This window comes from Phoca vitulina, unplaced genomic scaffold, assembly GCF_004348235.1.
Source record: "Phoca vitulina isolate PV1807 unplaced genomic scaffold, GSC_HSeal_1.0 scaffold35, whole genome shotgun sequence".
Classification (NCBI taxonomy): Eukaryota; Metazoa; Chordata; class Mammalia; order Carnivora; family Phocidae; genus Phoca; species Phoca vitulina.
This window is the reverse complement of record NW_022589738.1, coordinates 10,964,033-10,981,457: the sequence shown is the minus strand read 5'-3', so window position 1 is coordinate 10,981,457 and position 17,425 is coordinate 10,964,033. Positions and strand designations below refer to the sequence as shown.

At 42.8% G+C, this 17,425-nt stretch overlaps 1 protein-coding gene across 1 annotated transcript in view; it reads right to left on the bottom strand.

Annotated features, from left to right (window-relative positions):
• Positions 1-17,425, bottom strand: part of LANCL3 (LanC like 3) — a 94,381-nt gene that overhangs the window by 14,859 nt on the left and 62,097 nt on the right. The window contains exons 2-3 of the mRNA XM_032426756.1: positions 6,610-6,733; positions 3,861-4,058 (exon numbers count right to left, since the gene is read on the bottom strand). Of these exons, the coding sequence (XP_032282647.1) occupies positions 3,861-4,058; positions 6,610-6,733 (322 nt within the window). The remainder of the gene's footprint in view (positions 1-3,860; positions 4,059-6,609; positions 6,734-17,425) is intronic.

Sequence of the window (17,425 nt, the reverse complement as noted above, 5' to 3'; positions counted from 1 at the left end):
GCCTCTGACTGACTTTTCTTGGAATAATCTTCCCAACTTTCTTGGCCTGGCCAATTCACCTCAGACATCACTGCCTCCAGGAAGCCCTCCCCAAACCTGGAGGGGCACCTGGAATCCCTCTTCTGAGTTCCCATCATTCCCTATACAAACCTTAGCACTTAGACAATATCATATTAAAATTATGTTTATATGTCTGCCTCCCCTAGGACCTTACAAACTACTCATGGGCGGGAACTCTATCTTGTTCACTTTTGCTCCCCTAGTCTACGGCATGCTGTTTGACCTGGCAAGGGCTCCAAAAACATCTGCTGACTTTATAATGTCTCATTTCTCACCCCAGCACAGGCCGACACCGAGGCAGAGACGAGATGTGGAAGCAAGAAGGGCTGATATGGTCCAATTGCTGTGCCAGGCTATTAGCCCAAGGCAGCTTAATAGCTATCGATCCTCTGCTTCCGGCCAGAGACAAAGGACCTCTTCCTGCAGCCTGAATCACAGAATGGTCCATGGAAGGGACCTTGAAAGACTTCTAAACCTCTTGTCTTCTGACCTACTGAAACCCGCAATAAGGTTGCTTAATCTAAAAGGAAGGAATGTTGGGTTTCTTTGCTTTTGATAGGAACCGTGTCATTTTGTCACTGGAACACTGATTATTGGGCACTTACCAGAAAGCTAAGTCACCAACGATATACATGTTTACTAAACACTGGGAAAAGAAATCATTACTTAAGAAATATGGTTTGAGAAGCTAAACCTGTGAAAGCACGCAATCTAGCAGAGCCTCGCAACAGACTCGGCACGGATAGTTTGAACAGACTGGAGCATCACCACACAGGTCCGTTCTGCGGTCTGTCATTTCACTGAGGCACACATTGTACGGTGCGTGACAAAGCCTGGGGACCAATGACACCTGCACTGGTCAAGCCCTTGTTCTCTATTCAAAGTCACATACCCAGGAGCCCTTGTGAAATGATTTTAAAAACTAGCCACACCTGTGTTTCCTCCTCTGCGTGAGGAAAGGAAATGCACTGTCCGTGTTACCACAGTAATGATGTAACATAATGCAATCTAGAGTTTATTTTAGACACAGCATTTGTTTTAATGATTTTGTAAATGACTCTCATCCTGTATTTCAGAATCATTAAGGCTATGAAGAGGTCATATGCATCTGCCTGCTGTACAGCGTTGTATTTAGTGAGAAAAACTAGATGCCACACTGGCTATTTCTAAATGTGGGTGTCTGCAGATCTTTTGGGACATATCCCTCAGGAAGGGCAAGAGTCCACAGGACAAAGGGGATCTGGGGTGATCAAAAGACTGACTTTCACCGCTCCATCACCACATACTCATTTCACAGATGAAGAAACAAAGCCACGAAGGGCACACAGTGGTTTTCTCAAGGTCATTTAGTGGATAGCATTGGGGCTACGATTAGAACCCAAAGTTATTCACTTCGAAGCAAGAACTATTTCCACACTGCCTAAATAATAGCTAATTAGAACCTGTAGAGGTGGGTTGAAGGACAGTCGATAGGAAACAATTGTAGGGGGAAATAAGGTATCGTTGATGAAGTTCCACATTTGGATTATCCCTTGCAGGTTTTTATTCACAGAATCAGTCTGCTGCCCCAAACCATCCGCACTGTTCATAAATCTGCTCTCAAAAAATGTTTTCCTCAAACAAGTGAAAATGATTTTTCTAAGTCATCTTTTTTAGAATTTTGGGGGAGTTTAGTGTTGCCGACTTGATGGTCTTTAACCTGTACTTATCAGATTTATAATCACTCTTAGGTTGTTTTTAGCACATCGAATAAAAGGAGGACCAATACCCTTGAGGTGGGAGTGCGGGTTGGCATACATAATGGGCCCCAGTTGGTTCTTTATTCATTTGTGAACTGGTTTATTTTTGGTAGTTCAGTGAATACGGGGTTTTAATGAGTTTGCTCTGCAACCTATGTTTAATCTTACCAAGATACAGAACGTGAATGATATATGAGGACAAATGAAGTCCCCAAGGTGATAAATCGTACGCTATACTGTTACGGTGCATGATTTACAAAGACACCCCCACCAATTAACTGACCCAGTCACTCCTTTTAATGGATTATCTTCCCATCTTTGCAAGGCTGTTACTAGCACTTTGAGTCCCTTTAAAATATTCTATATTTAATTTGGGACACCTTCAAAATTCAAGGATTCTGGGGGTGCTTGGAGGATAGCCAGAGACCATCACTGAGAATGATTAAAGGGAAATGGGATAGGAGAGTGCTGAGCGTAACATGAAGGGATATCATTTCCAGAATGGTAAATAACTTGTTCTTCTCCAAAAAGTTCAAAGCCAGAAGAAATGGGCTCAAATCATCACCAGCGGGAATGAGCCTGGACATAATGCACAATGCGCTGGCGCCGGGACAAGCACACACAGGAGCCTTTGAAGTCCCTTCCTTAGGTAAACGTGGCAGGCACAGAAAACATGGCCAATGAGCTAAAACTTGTTATTCTTCAACTTAAACTGTACCAAAGAAAAAATGAAATCTCAGTTGGATTACAGAAGATTAATTAGGTAAGGAGCGGAAAGGAAGTAATAAAAATCAGGTAACAGACTAAAGAGAAATCAAATATATTTTAAAGCTGTGCTCATGGCACTGAAGCATAGCCTTGAAAATTAAATCCACTCCTGGGGCGCCTGGGTAGCTCTCAGTTAAGCATCTGCCTTCGGCTCAGGTCATGATCCCAAGGTCCTGGGATTGAGCCCCGCGTCAGGGTCCCTGCTCAGCGGGGAGCCTGCTTCTCCCTCTGCCCCTCCTCTTGCTGGCTCTCTCTCTCTCTCTCTCTCTCTCTCTCTCTCAAATAAATAAATAAATAAAAATCTTAAAAAAAAAAAAGAAAATTAAATCCACACCTAATCCAAAATTTTTGTGTTATTTTGGTATTTTAAATCTCTCCCCTGGCCAATCAACTGAAATTGATTTATTTGAATTTAATTTCTTTCAAATTGCTCCTTCTCAGAAAGCCTAATTAACAGGGTAATGGGATTTAAAAAAAAAAAAAAGAAAGAAAAGATGGAGTCTGATAAATTTCTACGCTCAATTCCAGAGAGTTCACCGCAGATGGCTTCTCAGTTCTCTAGACTTTTTATTAGGTGATGATGGAAATCCTCATTTGAAGAATTATGGAATAGTGCATCTCAAAATTTAATGTGCATATAAATACGGAGGGATCTTGTTAACATGCAGATTCTGATTCAGTGCGTCTGGGGTGGAGCCCAAGGTTCTGCATTTCTAACCAGCTCCCATGTTGCTCCTGCCACTGGTCCAGGGACCACATTTTGAATTACCAGCCTCCAGATTTATACTGTTTGATGCAGATATTGAGCCCTTGCCATGTGGCTAGTGTGAATTGAGATGGGGTGTTAGTATAAAATATACACTGGCTTTCAAACACTTTAATATGAAAAAAAAAACTGAAACAGCTCAAGTTTTAAATTGGTTGCACGTTGAAAAAATACTTGGGGTATAAAATATCTATTATTAAGATTCATTTCACCTGTTTCTGTTTACATTTTTAATGGGGCTACTAAAAATTTAATTTCATGTCATTCATATTATATTTTATTAGACAGTCCTAGTTTAATTTATACATAAATAGATATGGATCATATATTGTTAAAATTACAGGATCATTTCTAGAGATCCTTTACAGATTAAGACTTTTTTTTGGTTTGACAAGTTTCATGTTGACCTTTTTAGCTCATGTAGTAATGACATAAGATGAGAAATACCCTCACTCCTCAGAAAAGACACCTCTCTTTGGCTAAGCCCAGTGAAAGGCAACGTTTTCAGATAATAGTGTGGGTGAGACCTGGGGCGCCATGGCACCAGTGTACCAGCTCGTTCTCTCTCTCGATAGCCTCGCCGAGCTCGGGTGGCCAGTTGCAGTTCTGTTCCTGCTCCATGAGGAAGTCCACACTCTGCCATACCAGCTCCTGATCTGAGGGCTTGAGGTGCTCGTGGTAAGACAGAAGCATCTGGAGAATGGACGACAGGCCATGAGCTGCTCCTGTACCAAGAAACAAAGCATACTTAATTCACACAATTGGGAGGACAGCCCATTTAATTTAGTGAAAAGATAATCACGGTATAAAAAAATGAATGGCAGTATTACTTGAAAGCAGACACAGTAAATTCAACTCCATAACGGTAAAGCTTTCTCTTTGCACTCAGGCCCTTGGAACTCCCCCAAAATGGCCTTAGTTTTAGCCAGTCAAAAACGATTCTTCTGGGGCCCCTGGGCAGCTCAGTCAGTTAGGCGTCCGACTCTTGGTTTCGGCTCAGGTCGTGATCTCTGGGTCGTGAGATCGAGTCCTGCATTGGGCTCTGCACTCAGCGGGAAGTCTGATTGAGATTCTCTCTCTCCCTCTGCTCCTCCCCACCCCCTCTAATAAAATCTTAAAAAAAATTCTTCCTAAAATTTAGTCATAATACTTGAAGGTACCTTTCTTTCACTGGATTTTAATTTGTTAGGTAAAAAAGCTTTCCAGGAAAATATTTATGCATTAGATAGCAATCTGGTTTGTGCTATACATGTGAATGACTAGAATGTTAATTTCTCTAGAAAGATGGAAAATGAAAGGAATAGTTCTATTAAGAAACTCTAGCAGACACTGCCAGTGCCCTGCCCATCACCTCGCCCACACTCACCATTCTGGGGCACCTCTCCTCCCCAGCTTCTACCTCAAGCATTTATCCTTCTGCCTGAGGCTTTCTCTGGCCACAGGGGTATGCCCAGCCCACAGGGACAGGACTGAGGTCCTAGGGAATTAACAGGTCTGGGAACAGCCCTCGACCTAGGAAGCAAGGAGCTGGTGGATGAATACCCCAGCTTCCTCACCATTGGGGTGGGACAATTCTGAGGCATGTTCTAGACAGTCTTCAGGGTCCCCAGTGGAACAAAGCCTCAGTTATCCACAGCTGTTCACCATTACATCCTCTATTAACCTCTTTCTCTACCCTGTCTCACTTCCTCAGTCCTTTATCAACACTTTCTAGGATCACCTCCCAAATAAGCCATTTATACCCAAATCCTTGTCTCAAGGTCTGATTCTAGAGAAAGTCAGATAGGAACTTAAAGGTTCTTTGAGAAATCTCTCAGAGAACTACTAGTCTATAAGCTCATTGCTGAAGTTGGGTACCCTCATTAGGTACAGGCTGTTGGTAAATGTCCGGGGATGACAAAGATAAGTGAGCAAAAGTCCTCATCCTGAAGGTGCACAAAGCCCACTGAGGCAGCTGGACAGGCAAACCACTAATTACAGCGTGAAGTGATAAAGGCTCCAATAAAAGCATGGCAGGGTGACCTGACACGAACCAATTTTGCTTCAGGGTAAAACCTGAAACATGTGAATGTTCCTCCAGAGAAGATTTTTTTTTTTTTTTTAGGATTTTATTTATTTATTTGACAGAGAAAGACACAGCGAGGGAGGGAACACAAGCAGGGGGAGTGGGAGAGGGAGAAGCAGACTTCCCGCAGAGCAGGGAGCCCGATGCGGGGCTCGATCCCAGGACCCTGGGACCATGACCTGAGCCGAAGGCAGACGCTTAACGACTGAGCCACCCAGGCGCCCCATCCAGAGAAGATTTAATAAAACCTTTTTCCAAAAGCGCAAAGTTTCTCAATAGCTCTGATGATGTTTGATCAGCCTTGAAGTCTAGGTGCATTACAGATAGTTGAAAGGGCTGGGGGAGGCCAGGCATTCTGGGCAAAAGGAACAGGGACAAAGATTTTGAAGATTTGAGAGCACTTTGCTTGTAGGAGATTATACAGGACAGAACCAGAAAAGGGGGAGAGACGGAGCTTGAGTTTGGAGAAAGGAGCAGGTGATCTACAAAGGGCCCTGTAAGTCATGCTCAGGAGTGATGGGGAGCCACTGAAAGACTCAAAAGGGTAGTAACCAATTTTCACTCTACAGGCCTCATGTCTCAAAAGTAGCCATTATGACTTAGTAGTCTGTTATTATTATTATTATTATTATTATTATTATTATTATTATTTAAGATTTTATTTATTTATTTGACAGAGAGAGAAAAACAGCGAGAGGAAACACAAGCAGGGGGAGTGGGAGAGGGAGAAGCAGGCTTCCCGCTGAGCAGGGAGCCCGATGCGGGGCTCGATCCCAGGACCCTGGGATCATGACCTGAGCCGAAGGCAGACGCTTAACTGATTGAGCCACCCAGGCATCCCAGTAGTCTGTTATTAATCCACTAATATTAAACACTTGAAAATCTCAGTGGCTTCATCCTGTTTCCCTGTACAGAGGCACCGTTGGCAATGAGTGTATAAACCGTTCAAAAACTTCTGGTGAAATTCAGCCAATGAACTCACAATCTAGAATAAGGATTTTAGTCTTTAGGGAAAGCAATCATCAAAATAGCTACCTTTCTGTCAGACTATGAGAACATTAAATTGTGATTTGTAGTATCTATCAATATTCGTTTTTAAATGGCATTTTAAAGTATTTCTAGTTAAATGAATAGTGATGACCCAAAATCAAAATCTTCTAGTTTTTAGTCAGTGCGGGTATTAAGAGGACTTTGCCAACACTTTCACTCACCCAAGTATTCAGTTCCATAGTAAGAATACATCAGGGGGAATGGTTTCCTTTTTTTCATGGCATACTGCTTCCCAGAGTCCAGAATCGCCTGGCAAATTGATTTGATCTGTGCTGGGGTCAGTACCTGAGTAAGAAAATCAAGAAGCAGAAGTCAAATCAGGATCTTCTTTTTTTTCCACAGACACTGGATTTTCTCCTTAAGGTCCATCAGCATATTCCCCAAATCCTTTTCCTCTTATGTAAATAAGCTTAGCCAGTAGTAACTTTTTGTTTTTAAACAACTGATTCACTTTTTGTTGTCAAGTTTATCCACCCTCTTCAGAAAATTTGCTGTGTTGATGGGAAATACACATTTTTATTGCCCTAGGCTTCTATAAAATGCAAAGACCACTTTACCGCGGTTATATCATTAATCCTTGTCACGGGAACAAGAAATTGCACAGAGAACAAAGACTGGGCCTAACGGATCATGCTTAATAAAGCTGTCACTCCCAGTGTGCGGCGCAGGTCTGGCCCAGACAATGGGCCTTCGGTCTGTGTCATTTAGACTTTGCTAATAAAGCACAGCTGCATGACAGACTCACGGTAGTCTCTGCACTCCCAGAACGAAACCAAAGTCCAGTAAGTACCAAGACAAAATCACTTTCAATATCAAAATGACTCTGAATAGAGAATGGCTAAAATGCAATGACTTGCAGTCTTCCATATTTTACTCAATCTACCCACAGTCCGTTCTTAGGACCCTAGAGATGAAAATGTCCTCAAGCCTACAAAGCAGTGTTGAGTTTATTAGGATTCTGCTTAGGTGTGAGAGGTTCCTCAGGGCAGATGAGATGCTCCCAGCTCCCTCTGGCCCACTCCTTCTACCTCACCATGACTCTTTGGGGGAGCACTTACCACCTGGGGTGTTATGCCTGTCTCTGTCTCTCTCTACTAGACAACCAAGATGCCACAAGACTACGGCATCTCACCTTTTTGGTATCCTCAGTACCTAACACAGAACCTGAGGGGGCCTTTGGGAATAAATAAGTGCCAGGTTTTTACTGGAATGAAAAGCAGAGCTCTCCCTCTTTCCCTTCCTTCCACAATTATTTCTTAAGCCCCTACTATATAACAGGAAAGCTGTTCTAGATGTTGGAGGTATGACAATGAAAAGATTGACAAGACCTCTGCTCTCATGAAGCCAAACTTCCAAAAACGCAGACCTGGTCCAGAAAAGTACCAGTCAGAATAACCAATGCCACTGCCCGCCCCCCACCTGCCCCTGCAAAAATCACCTGAAGTTCAGCCTTAGATTGAATGAATCTAAGATCAAAGAAAAGTCCATTGGATTTTGGCCTCTCTCCTCACACATCAAGTCTTTCTGCCTGATATCTACCATTATACTCACCAATTCCTTCTGAAATAAAGTACTAATGACTTTTTTCTTTTTCTCTCCCTCCCACCCTTTCTTTCTGTCCCTTTCTTTCTTTCTTTCTTTCTTGCTTTCTTTTCTTTCTCTTTCTTCCTTCCTTCCTTTCTTTGCAGGGTTTTGCTCCTCTGATATACGCAACATGAGAAAGGCAAAATATAATCCAGATTTTGGCCTCCTCAAATCTAACATTTAATTTGGGAAATTAATTACATAAAGAGGAGGTTGTTCATTAATTAATTCTGCCAATTAACACTTCCTGAGTTACTATTCCAGTGAGGCCCTAAACTCGGTATTATGGGAGAAATTCTAGAAAACCCAGGACATATTTTTTTCCTTACAGGGAACTTACTATCCAGCACTGGAGATGAGATATAGCCAGAAGTCTACCATAGAACAATTTAAGTTCATGAGCCTAAGGGTGGAAAGAAAGTAATGCAGAGTATGTAACACAGACAAGGAAGCACTGTTCAGCTTCACTAAGACTTTACTATCTCGTTTTCTATCTGGTTGCTCAGAAACAATGATGTCGTGGCTTTCAACTTAAATTTTCCTCCTATTAGCAACCTATCTCTGTCTCTTGGCTGTACTCCTCCTTTCTGCCTAAAATTCCTGAAGACTCTTATCTTCCCAGACATTCCTGCCATCATTTCAAGGCTCAACCTTGGGTCTTTGCAGAGCTGAACAGCAAATTTCTCCTAAATGATTTCCTACCCTGCATCTACTCAAATTGCTACCCCAAATTTTCATTTGCTATTAAAAACACCTTTTCCTTTGTGCCTTTATCAGTGCCAACTGATTTTACATTGAGTCTCACTCTACAGAATAGCTTCCATCCCCAGTCCCATATCAACCCCTCCAGCCTGGCTTGCCCTCAGAAACATGCTAAGAGACTCGAATGGCATGGATTTCGTAGGACTCTGACCTGGTCCCAGCCCACATTTTCCTGGCAATATATCTGGCTCTTCAGATGAACTTAGGTCCTGTCTGCCAATATTGGTTCTGAATCCATATGACAAGAAACAGTTTTTGTGATAGGAAAAGATCACTGGGGTATGTATTCATTTGAATTACTAAAATTCTCCCTATTTTACTTCTATGCTACTAAATGAAAATCAGTTTATTTTTTCCTTGGTTGAGCATTTATTCATGTTCTCTCTGTGTGTGTATCTGTGTGTGTGTGTGTGTGTGTGTGTGTGTTCACCTGCTTGTTTTAAATGCAGGAAAATAATCAACTTAGATTACATGTGGTGCCCTCTTCCTTTCTTTCCATCCCTAACCCAGAGCCTAGAATAGAGCACGAGTTTATAAAGTATTTCAAAACCTCCCCAGTCATGCATCATGTCTGCGTGGTTTCCTCTTATCTCTCGGGAACACTGTGAAAAACAAAGAAAAACCGTGCTAGTTTGGCTAGATAAAGACCAGTTATGCATGCAGTTCTTTATCTCTGAGAACAGACAAGACCGACCCTTGGGTTTATCGATCAGCAGATACAAAGTGAAAACAGCGCTTATCAAAAGTGTGTGGAGGAGGAACACTGAGGAAGAGAGTGCTGTTTCTTTCCCCCTGAGCAAATAGCACAGAAAGAAGAGATGCAGTGGGAGGGGCTCATCCTTCCCTCATGTGTCTGCTTTCTCAGGCATCGCGCCATCCCGGAGCCAGCACACAGGAATGAGCTCATGAGCACACACACTATGTCTGAGAAGGTGGCCTCCGTGTGCTTCTGAAACACCGAGGCCCAGGGAACAAGGAAGTGGCATTTCCAGTGGGGGGAAAAAGTGACAGGATGGCAGAGAGGGGCTTCCTGCCCATCAGGCCTCTACCAAAACAAACCCAAATTCCCTCTCCTGTATTTGTAGCACCTAAGGCCTATGTGTGTGTTGGTATCTTGGATGGATCTGGCTCTTTAAGTAAACTGTTTTCTACACTGACTTAAAATAAATTACGATAACGCAAGAATGCAAAGCAAGGCCGTGGTGGCTTGATTTAAAGTTTTGTTAGTTTAACTGATTCCCTTCACCAATCCTCAAACAGAGGTGTCTGTGGTGGGCTCTGGGTTTGAAGAGCTGAGAGATAAAGCCCATGCTATGCTTCTTGGCCCTACCCGAGGGTTGTGTGGTAACTGAACCATCTCCATGCCAAGGAGAGAGTTTCATTAAGGAAACGGATGATGTGACCCAAGCCACACAAACCTTCCTTCGCCACAGACCTCTTTCCCAGGCAAGTGTCCCGCCCACAGGCCCTCTGAAGTGGCAGCCTTTGCTAGCTATAGATCAACCACGGCCAACGTGATCAAGCAATAGTCCAAAATGTCCTATGTGTGTGACTGCTCATCTACGTGGAATGCAGAAAGCCACGCCTATGTCACACCAAACACATAGTAAGAATCTGATATTAATGGAGGCGTTTCCTCCAGCAATTTATTTGACCCCAGTTCTTTGCCTACCACCATATGTGGCCGCACAGGCCTCTGTTCAGAGAAAAGAAACAAGCCATTTGACTACCAATGAACATCAAAATGACTTGATGCCCATGGACAATAGCTTTGAGGAAAAGGCTTTTGAGTTGTCAGAACCTGGGTATTTTCGAACTTCAAATTGATGCCATAAAGAATACACTTGAAGGACACAGAGAGTCAGCTGTTCAAGGTATGAAAAGCTGACACAGAAAGGAAACCAGGAAGTTGAAAGTCAGTGTGGAGTCCCTGCTCTCCTTCCTACACCCCCTTGTGCCAAGCCTTAGGAGAGATCCTATAATCCACTGGATAGGTTTGGGGATTTATAGGTAAGCTAGGATGTGTGCCCTCTGCTCCCTCCTGGAATTGGGGAGATGGAAGCCTCAAAGATGTGTCTCTTGCCTGAGGGTCTAGGACCAGTAAAAGAGATAACACTGCATGGCACATCCCTGGAGAGAGCCAGAGACAATCCTAAGTTTCCTGTGCGCACCATGGTGAAGCAGGAAAAAAAATATCCCATCCCCCAAAGTAAACTTATTTTTAAAAATTCTCTGTCCAAATAATCTCAAACTAAAAAGTTAGGGAAACTTTTTTTGTACCAATATTCAATATTCACAAGTGGTTAGGTTTTTTTGTTTGTCTGTTTTGTTTTTTTACTTTTTATGCCTTTTGCGGGTTGCGGTTTGGTTGGAACCTACTAGGTTACAGAGAAGAGCCAGGCCTTTAGAAAATCTCTGCAGTGGGTGGAGATTTACCTCAGGTGTTGAGAAGACAAAAACTGACGGAAACTCCTTTGAGGCAGAAGAATCTTAAAGAGACATGACAGGGCTAAGGGACAGCTTTCAAGCAGGAAACAGATCTTGATGAATCAAACAATTCCTATCTTGTGCAAAGCCTGTGCAAGGCACTCTGGGGGAAGATGTAATCTTAATAATTAGACTAATAATACCCGAACCATTGAAACAATGAAACATTCAACATTTGTTTAAATTCAAAAAGTCATGACCTATAGAGGTAACGTGGAGGGAGTAAATATTGGGGGCCTCATAGATGGAGAGGGATCAGAGTTAAGCTTTGAAGGACAAGTAGGAAGTCGATAAATAAAAGTAGCTGGAAGGGTGGGCATTTTAAGCTGTGGGATGATGGGGAAAACTCTGGGTATTAGGGCAATGCCTCTCAGACCCAATGTGCAAATTACCTGGTGCTCTTGCTAAAATGCAGATTCTGAGTCAGTCGGTCTGGGAAGGGACCAGGATTCTACATTTCTAACAAGCTCCCAGGTGATGCTGCTGCTGCTGGTCCAGGGAATGCACCTGAGGTAGCAAGGGATTATGGGAACACAGAGGCTGGTTGCAGCTGAGGATTTCTCCTGGGAAGGGTGAGAAATATACTGAAGGAACTGTAGTAAGTTCCCAAAGACATTCAAGGAAGTAAGAGGGAGCACCTGGCAAGAACACTGCACACCATAATTTAAATGATCAGAATACCCAGAGAAGAGAAGCAAGCAACAATGGTAAATTCTCTTCCAATATGCTGTGTGTAGGAAAAACGTGTCCAAATTTACAAACCCCAGTGAGAGTTCTCTTAGCCAATGTGGCCAGGTTTGTTATTTTCTTAATTAGTCTCCAAACGGGGGGCACATGTGCTGGTGCAGAATGAGCAAGTCCCTTCCATCTGGTTTTCCTGATGTTTCCTGACCATTATTATGCTGGGTGATGAGGAATGGGAGGGGGGGACGTTCTAGTTAATGATTATCTTCCAGTTATTAAAGGCATTCAGCGGGGAATTTCAGTTATAAACATTTGGTCCCAGATACCATCCAAAGTTGTTTCTTTTCCCTTCTCATGTCAGGAAACACAAGCCCAGAAAACACTGGAAACAAGAAAAACAGGTTTTACCCCATTCTTGCAGACTGACTGCTGGCTTTAAAGATTTATTACAAGTACCTGGTAACCCAGGCTGCACCAAGGGCCACTAGATGATGTCATTGTTCTCTGTAAGACACTAAATGTCTCAGAGACTGAGCTTTCTTATTTATGGAAAGGGGATCAGAAGGACTTGCCCCACCTACCTCCTCAGGTCCCGGGGAGACTCCTAAAAAAGCACTTGCCAATGGTTGCCGGCACACTGCAATCACCTGGGGAGCTTTTAAAAATCGTGATGCCCCGGCCACACCCCAAACCAATTAAATGAGACTATCTGGGTGTGGGACCCAGGCATCAGGATTTTTAAATCTCCCCAGGTGATTCCGAAGTATGGTAAAGTTTGAGACTCACTGCTATGAAATACTGAATAAATGCAAACAGTTTTTAAAAGCAAATAATAATAATAATATGATGCTGATAATGATCGATCATGATGAAGAGAAGAGCTAAAGGAAGGAAGAACAAAAGACCTCCCAAACAAAAGATACTCCCAGGTATAAAGAAACACCCTTGGTGTGAATCATGGGGGAGTGGAGGGAGAAACCGGATATGTCACATGAATGGATACGCTGGGTCAGGTTAGAGGTCCACTGAACCTCATCCAATGTTTCCAACACAGGCACCAATGCACATATTGTAGGACAGTCATGGAGAAACCATAGAACACAGCAGACAGTACATTGGACTAGGATTCTGGAGGTCTGGGCTTGAGATCCAACTCTGGCACAGTGACCATGGTTCAGTCATCAGAACTGTTGCCTCATCTTTTTTTTTAGGGGGGAGGGGCAGAGGGAAAGGGAGAAATAATCTTTTTTTTAAATTAACATATATTGTATTATTAGTTTCAGAGGCAGAATTTACTGATTCATCAGTTGCATACAACACCCAGTGCTCATTACATCAAGTGCTCTCCTCAATGCCCATCACCCAGTTACCCCATACCCCCTCCAGCAACCCTCAGTTTTGTTTCCTATGATTAAGAGTCTCTTATGGTTTGTCTCCCTATGTTTTCATCTTATTTTTTCCTTCCCTTCCCCTATATTCATCTGTTTTGTTTCTTAAATTACACATACGAGTGAAATCATATGGTATTTGTCTTTCTCCAACTAACTTATTTCGCTTAGCATAATACCCTCTAGTCCCATCCATGTCATTGCAAATGGCAAGATTTCATTCTTTTTGATGGCTTAATAATATTCCATTGTGTATATATACCACCTCTTCTTTATCCATTCATCTGTCAATGGACATCTGGACTCTTTCCACAGTTTGGCTATTGTGGACATTGCTGCTATAAACATTGGGGTGCAGGTGCACCTTCAAATCACTATGTTTGTATCCTTTGGATAAATACCTAGTAGTGCAATTGCTGGGTCATAGGGTAGTTCTATTCTTAACTTTTTGAGGAAAGTCCATACTGTTTTCCAGAGTGGCTGCACCACTTTGCATTCCCACCAACAGTGTAAGAGGGTTCCCCTTTCAGGGAGAAGAGAATCTTAAGCAGGCACCACGCCCAGCATGGAGCCCAAAGCAGGACTCGATCTCATGACCCTGAAATCATGACCTGAGCAGAAATCAAGAGTCAGATGCTTAGCCGACTGAGCCACCCAGGTGCACCTCCTCACCTTTAACATAAAGAAACTGGACTAAAATCTACCCACTAAGTCAGGGCTTCTTAAAATTTAGTGTGCCTTAAAAATCACCTAGTGAGCTAACTAAAACACAGCCTCCTGAGCCTTCCCCTCAGAGATTCTGATTCAGTAGCTGTGGAATGGGGCCTGAGATCGTCTGTTTGTAGCAAGCTCTCAGGTGGTGGGCCTGCTGCTGGTCTGAGAACAACCCATTGAATAGCACTGTACTAGGTGACCCATAAGTTTCCTCGGGGCTCCATACTCTTGTTCTCTAAGAGATAGGAGGAGTCTGGCTCTTGAATGAAAGAAGGAGCATAGCATGATGATAAAAAATAGGGGCTTTGAGGTCAGACAGACCCGAGTTCCGGACTTAGGTTCATCACTTTCTAGCATTGTGGGTTTACGCAAAGTTACTTCCTGTGGTTTCAGTTACCCTCAGCCAACCATAGTCCCAAAGAAGTGATCCTCCTTCTGATGAATCATCAGAAGTCAATAGTGGCCTATCGCTAAGTCACAAGGCCTGCGTCATTCACCTCACTTCAGCTCATCATGTAGGCATCTTATCTCCCATCAGCACAAGAAGGGTGAGTACAGGACAATACGAAATTTTGAGAGAGATCACATTCACATAACTTTTATTGCACTATTTTGATGTAATTGTTCTATTTTATTGTTAGTTTTGTTATTAATCTCTTAGTGTGCCTAATTTATAAATTAAACTTTATTACAGGTATGTATGTATAGGGAAACACAGAGTATACATAGGGTTCAGTACTGTCCGTGGTTTCAGGCATCCACTGGGGGCCTTAAAACATATGCCCTGTGGATATGGGGGGGGGGCTGCTATACTTTCTAAGCCTCAGTTTACTCATTTGTAAAAAGCAGCAACAATAAGACCTACCCATCTCACTGCATTGCTGTGAGGATTCCGCATAAGACACTTAGCACAATTCCTGGCATACAGCTTACAATACATGTAAGCTATCCAAAGTTCAATTAGTGACTCACCTCCCACCATTCAGCACCATTGACCTTGGGATCAGGATCGCTTAGGATCTCTCTCATAAGGTAACCCTGCTGTTGCTCACCTCTCACCCCCATGTTCCACCCAAGGACGAGCTTGTGGCAGTTGGCAACCTCAGTTGTTGTAACTTCTAACTTATAAACTGGTAATGGATAGCCCTTCATGTCTGTGTATTTACTTTTCTCATCACCACACTTTGAGCCTTTCACTGTCCCACTTACCCCAAGCCACGTTTCGTTGCTTCTGTAAAACAGTTCTCAGGTTTATCTGGTTTCTAGACAAGTCTCTGTCACTAACTATGTAACTTTAGACCAATTGCGTAAACCCTCTGGACCTTGGTTTCCTCTTTTGAAAAAACAAGGAGTTAAGCTGGTCTTTAATGTGCCTTTCAGCAATGATATTTTGTTGTTTTGTGATTCAACACTTTATGACAACTATTTATAAATCTGTCTATACTCATTTGGGCTCTAATTCTGGGATGTGGATGTGATGGTCTGTTTCAGTGGTTTCATTTCTTATAGGCGAGGCCAAAGGTCCTTTGCAATGAGATCATAATGCATGTTTTTAACCTGTCCTCTGTCCCGGCCGTTATCAAGATGCATATTCTCTTACGTACTTTCTTCCTAAGTAGAAAGCTTAAAGAACTAGAAATTGTTTCAGCCTCTCGGCACTGGCTACTTGAATATCTGTAGTCTCTGGCCTCCCGATGCCCCTAAAGTGAATGGCTCTGTTATTAGGGCCGGATGCATAATTGACATTTCACATCAGACCCTTCTCTAAGCCAGTCATGGCAGTGTTCTCAAACTGTGGTTCGACAGACATTTTCTGCAAGTGCTTGCTGGGTGTACAACACTGTGCTAGATAATACAAAAATACAGAGACGAGTGGTTGAGTACAATCAGGTACATAGTAAAGGCCTTTCCTATTTGGAAAGTCCAATTCTGATTACATATTTGTGGCTTCCACCATTAGTTAGCTACTCAACATCCACTCTCCCCTTATCACTTGATAACTAGATCTCAATTTTATTAGGGTGACAATCGTGTTTAGCTCCAGGTTATAAATAGTAAATAGCCTCAGCCAATCACATCCATCCTTTTGTCTCTTGCCAGATAGTCCGTTCTCAGCCTTCCTTGAAGCTAGGCTTGGCTATGTAGCCTCATTTTGATCAATGGGGAAATCTTCTGGGGCAGGAGCTTCTTAGAAAGCTTATTATTTCATGATAAATGGAAATAAAGTGGATAGACCTGGCTGTTAGCTGCCTTTCCTCTTTTTGGTGCCTTGGATGTTTATGTGAGGCCTGGAGCTATAGCAACCATTTTGCCTCCTGAGGCAACGAGCACATGGATCAAAGGCCAACATTCAAAGAATGATGGAGAAGAAAAAAAGATCCTGGGGTTTGTGGATATCATTGAGCATGTGTCCTCCAACCAGGACTACCTATCTCCAGACTCTAGTTAAAAGAGAAAAATTATTCCCTTTTTAAAAGTCACTGTTCATTGGGTTACTTACTGCCAAACTCACATCAACTGGGTAGCCATAAAGTGCCAACCTAACAGGATGGCTAGCATTCATTTCCCTGTAAAGCAATTTTTGCCCACACGTACCTCTGCTTCCACGGAAACCTCTAGCTCCACAGCTCTTTAAAGTAAGGTTGTCTTAATAAGTAGACAAATTCAAATGCAGTTTTCAGCCCTGACAGCACTCACAAAGTTGTGATTGATTTTTTTTAAGTGCTATCCTAGAGCTCAGAGACAAAGCCTGGGAAGCAAACTGTCACCTTTGCTGCCATTGCCCTGGATGATATCCCTTCTCCTTCCACTTATCCTGCTGTAGGTCAGGGAAAATGGACACTCTCCAATATGTCACCATGACAGTAGATCCTCAAATCCTCAAAGTCAATTTGAGAAGACAGAGGCAGCCCATGGGAGCCTCAGCAACAAGTGCTGTGAAGCAATTACCTGCTTTTCCAGGAACCAGTGTCACCTCAACTTAAGTGATTATGTTATGTGCTGCCTACGTTGTCACTTTAGAGAGCTAGTCATGAAAATGGCCATGGAAGAAGAGTATCTGAACAATTTGTGACATTTTAAGGCTCAATAACTCTTTCACTGAGATACTTTTGACAGAACAAGCTGAAAGGGTTTCTTTTGCCAAGCTTTTGGACGTGAGCCTATAGGATTGATGGCTGCCCTGAAGGTCAGAAACAGGGGAGGGAAGGCAGAGTTTCTTTAAAACTGCTTAGATCTTCCCCTACCCCATATCTTTTTTTTTTTTTTTTAAAGATTTTATTTATTTATTTGGCAGAGAGAGACACAGGGAGAGAGGGAACACAAGCAGGGGGAGTGGGAGAGGGAGAAGCAGGCTTCC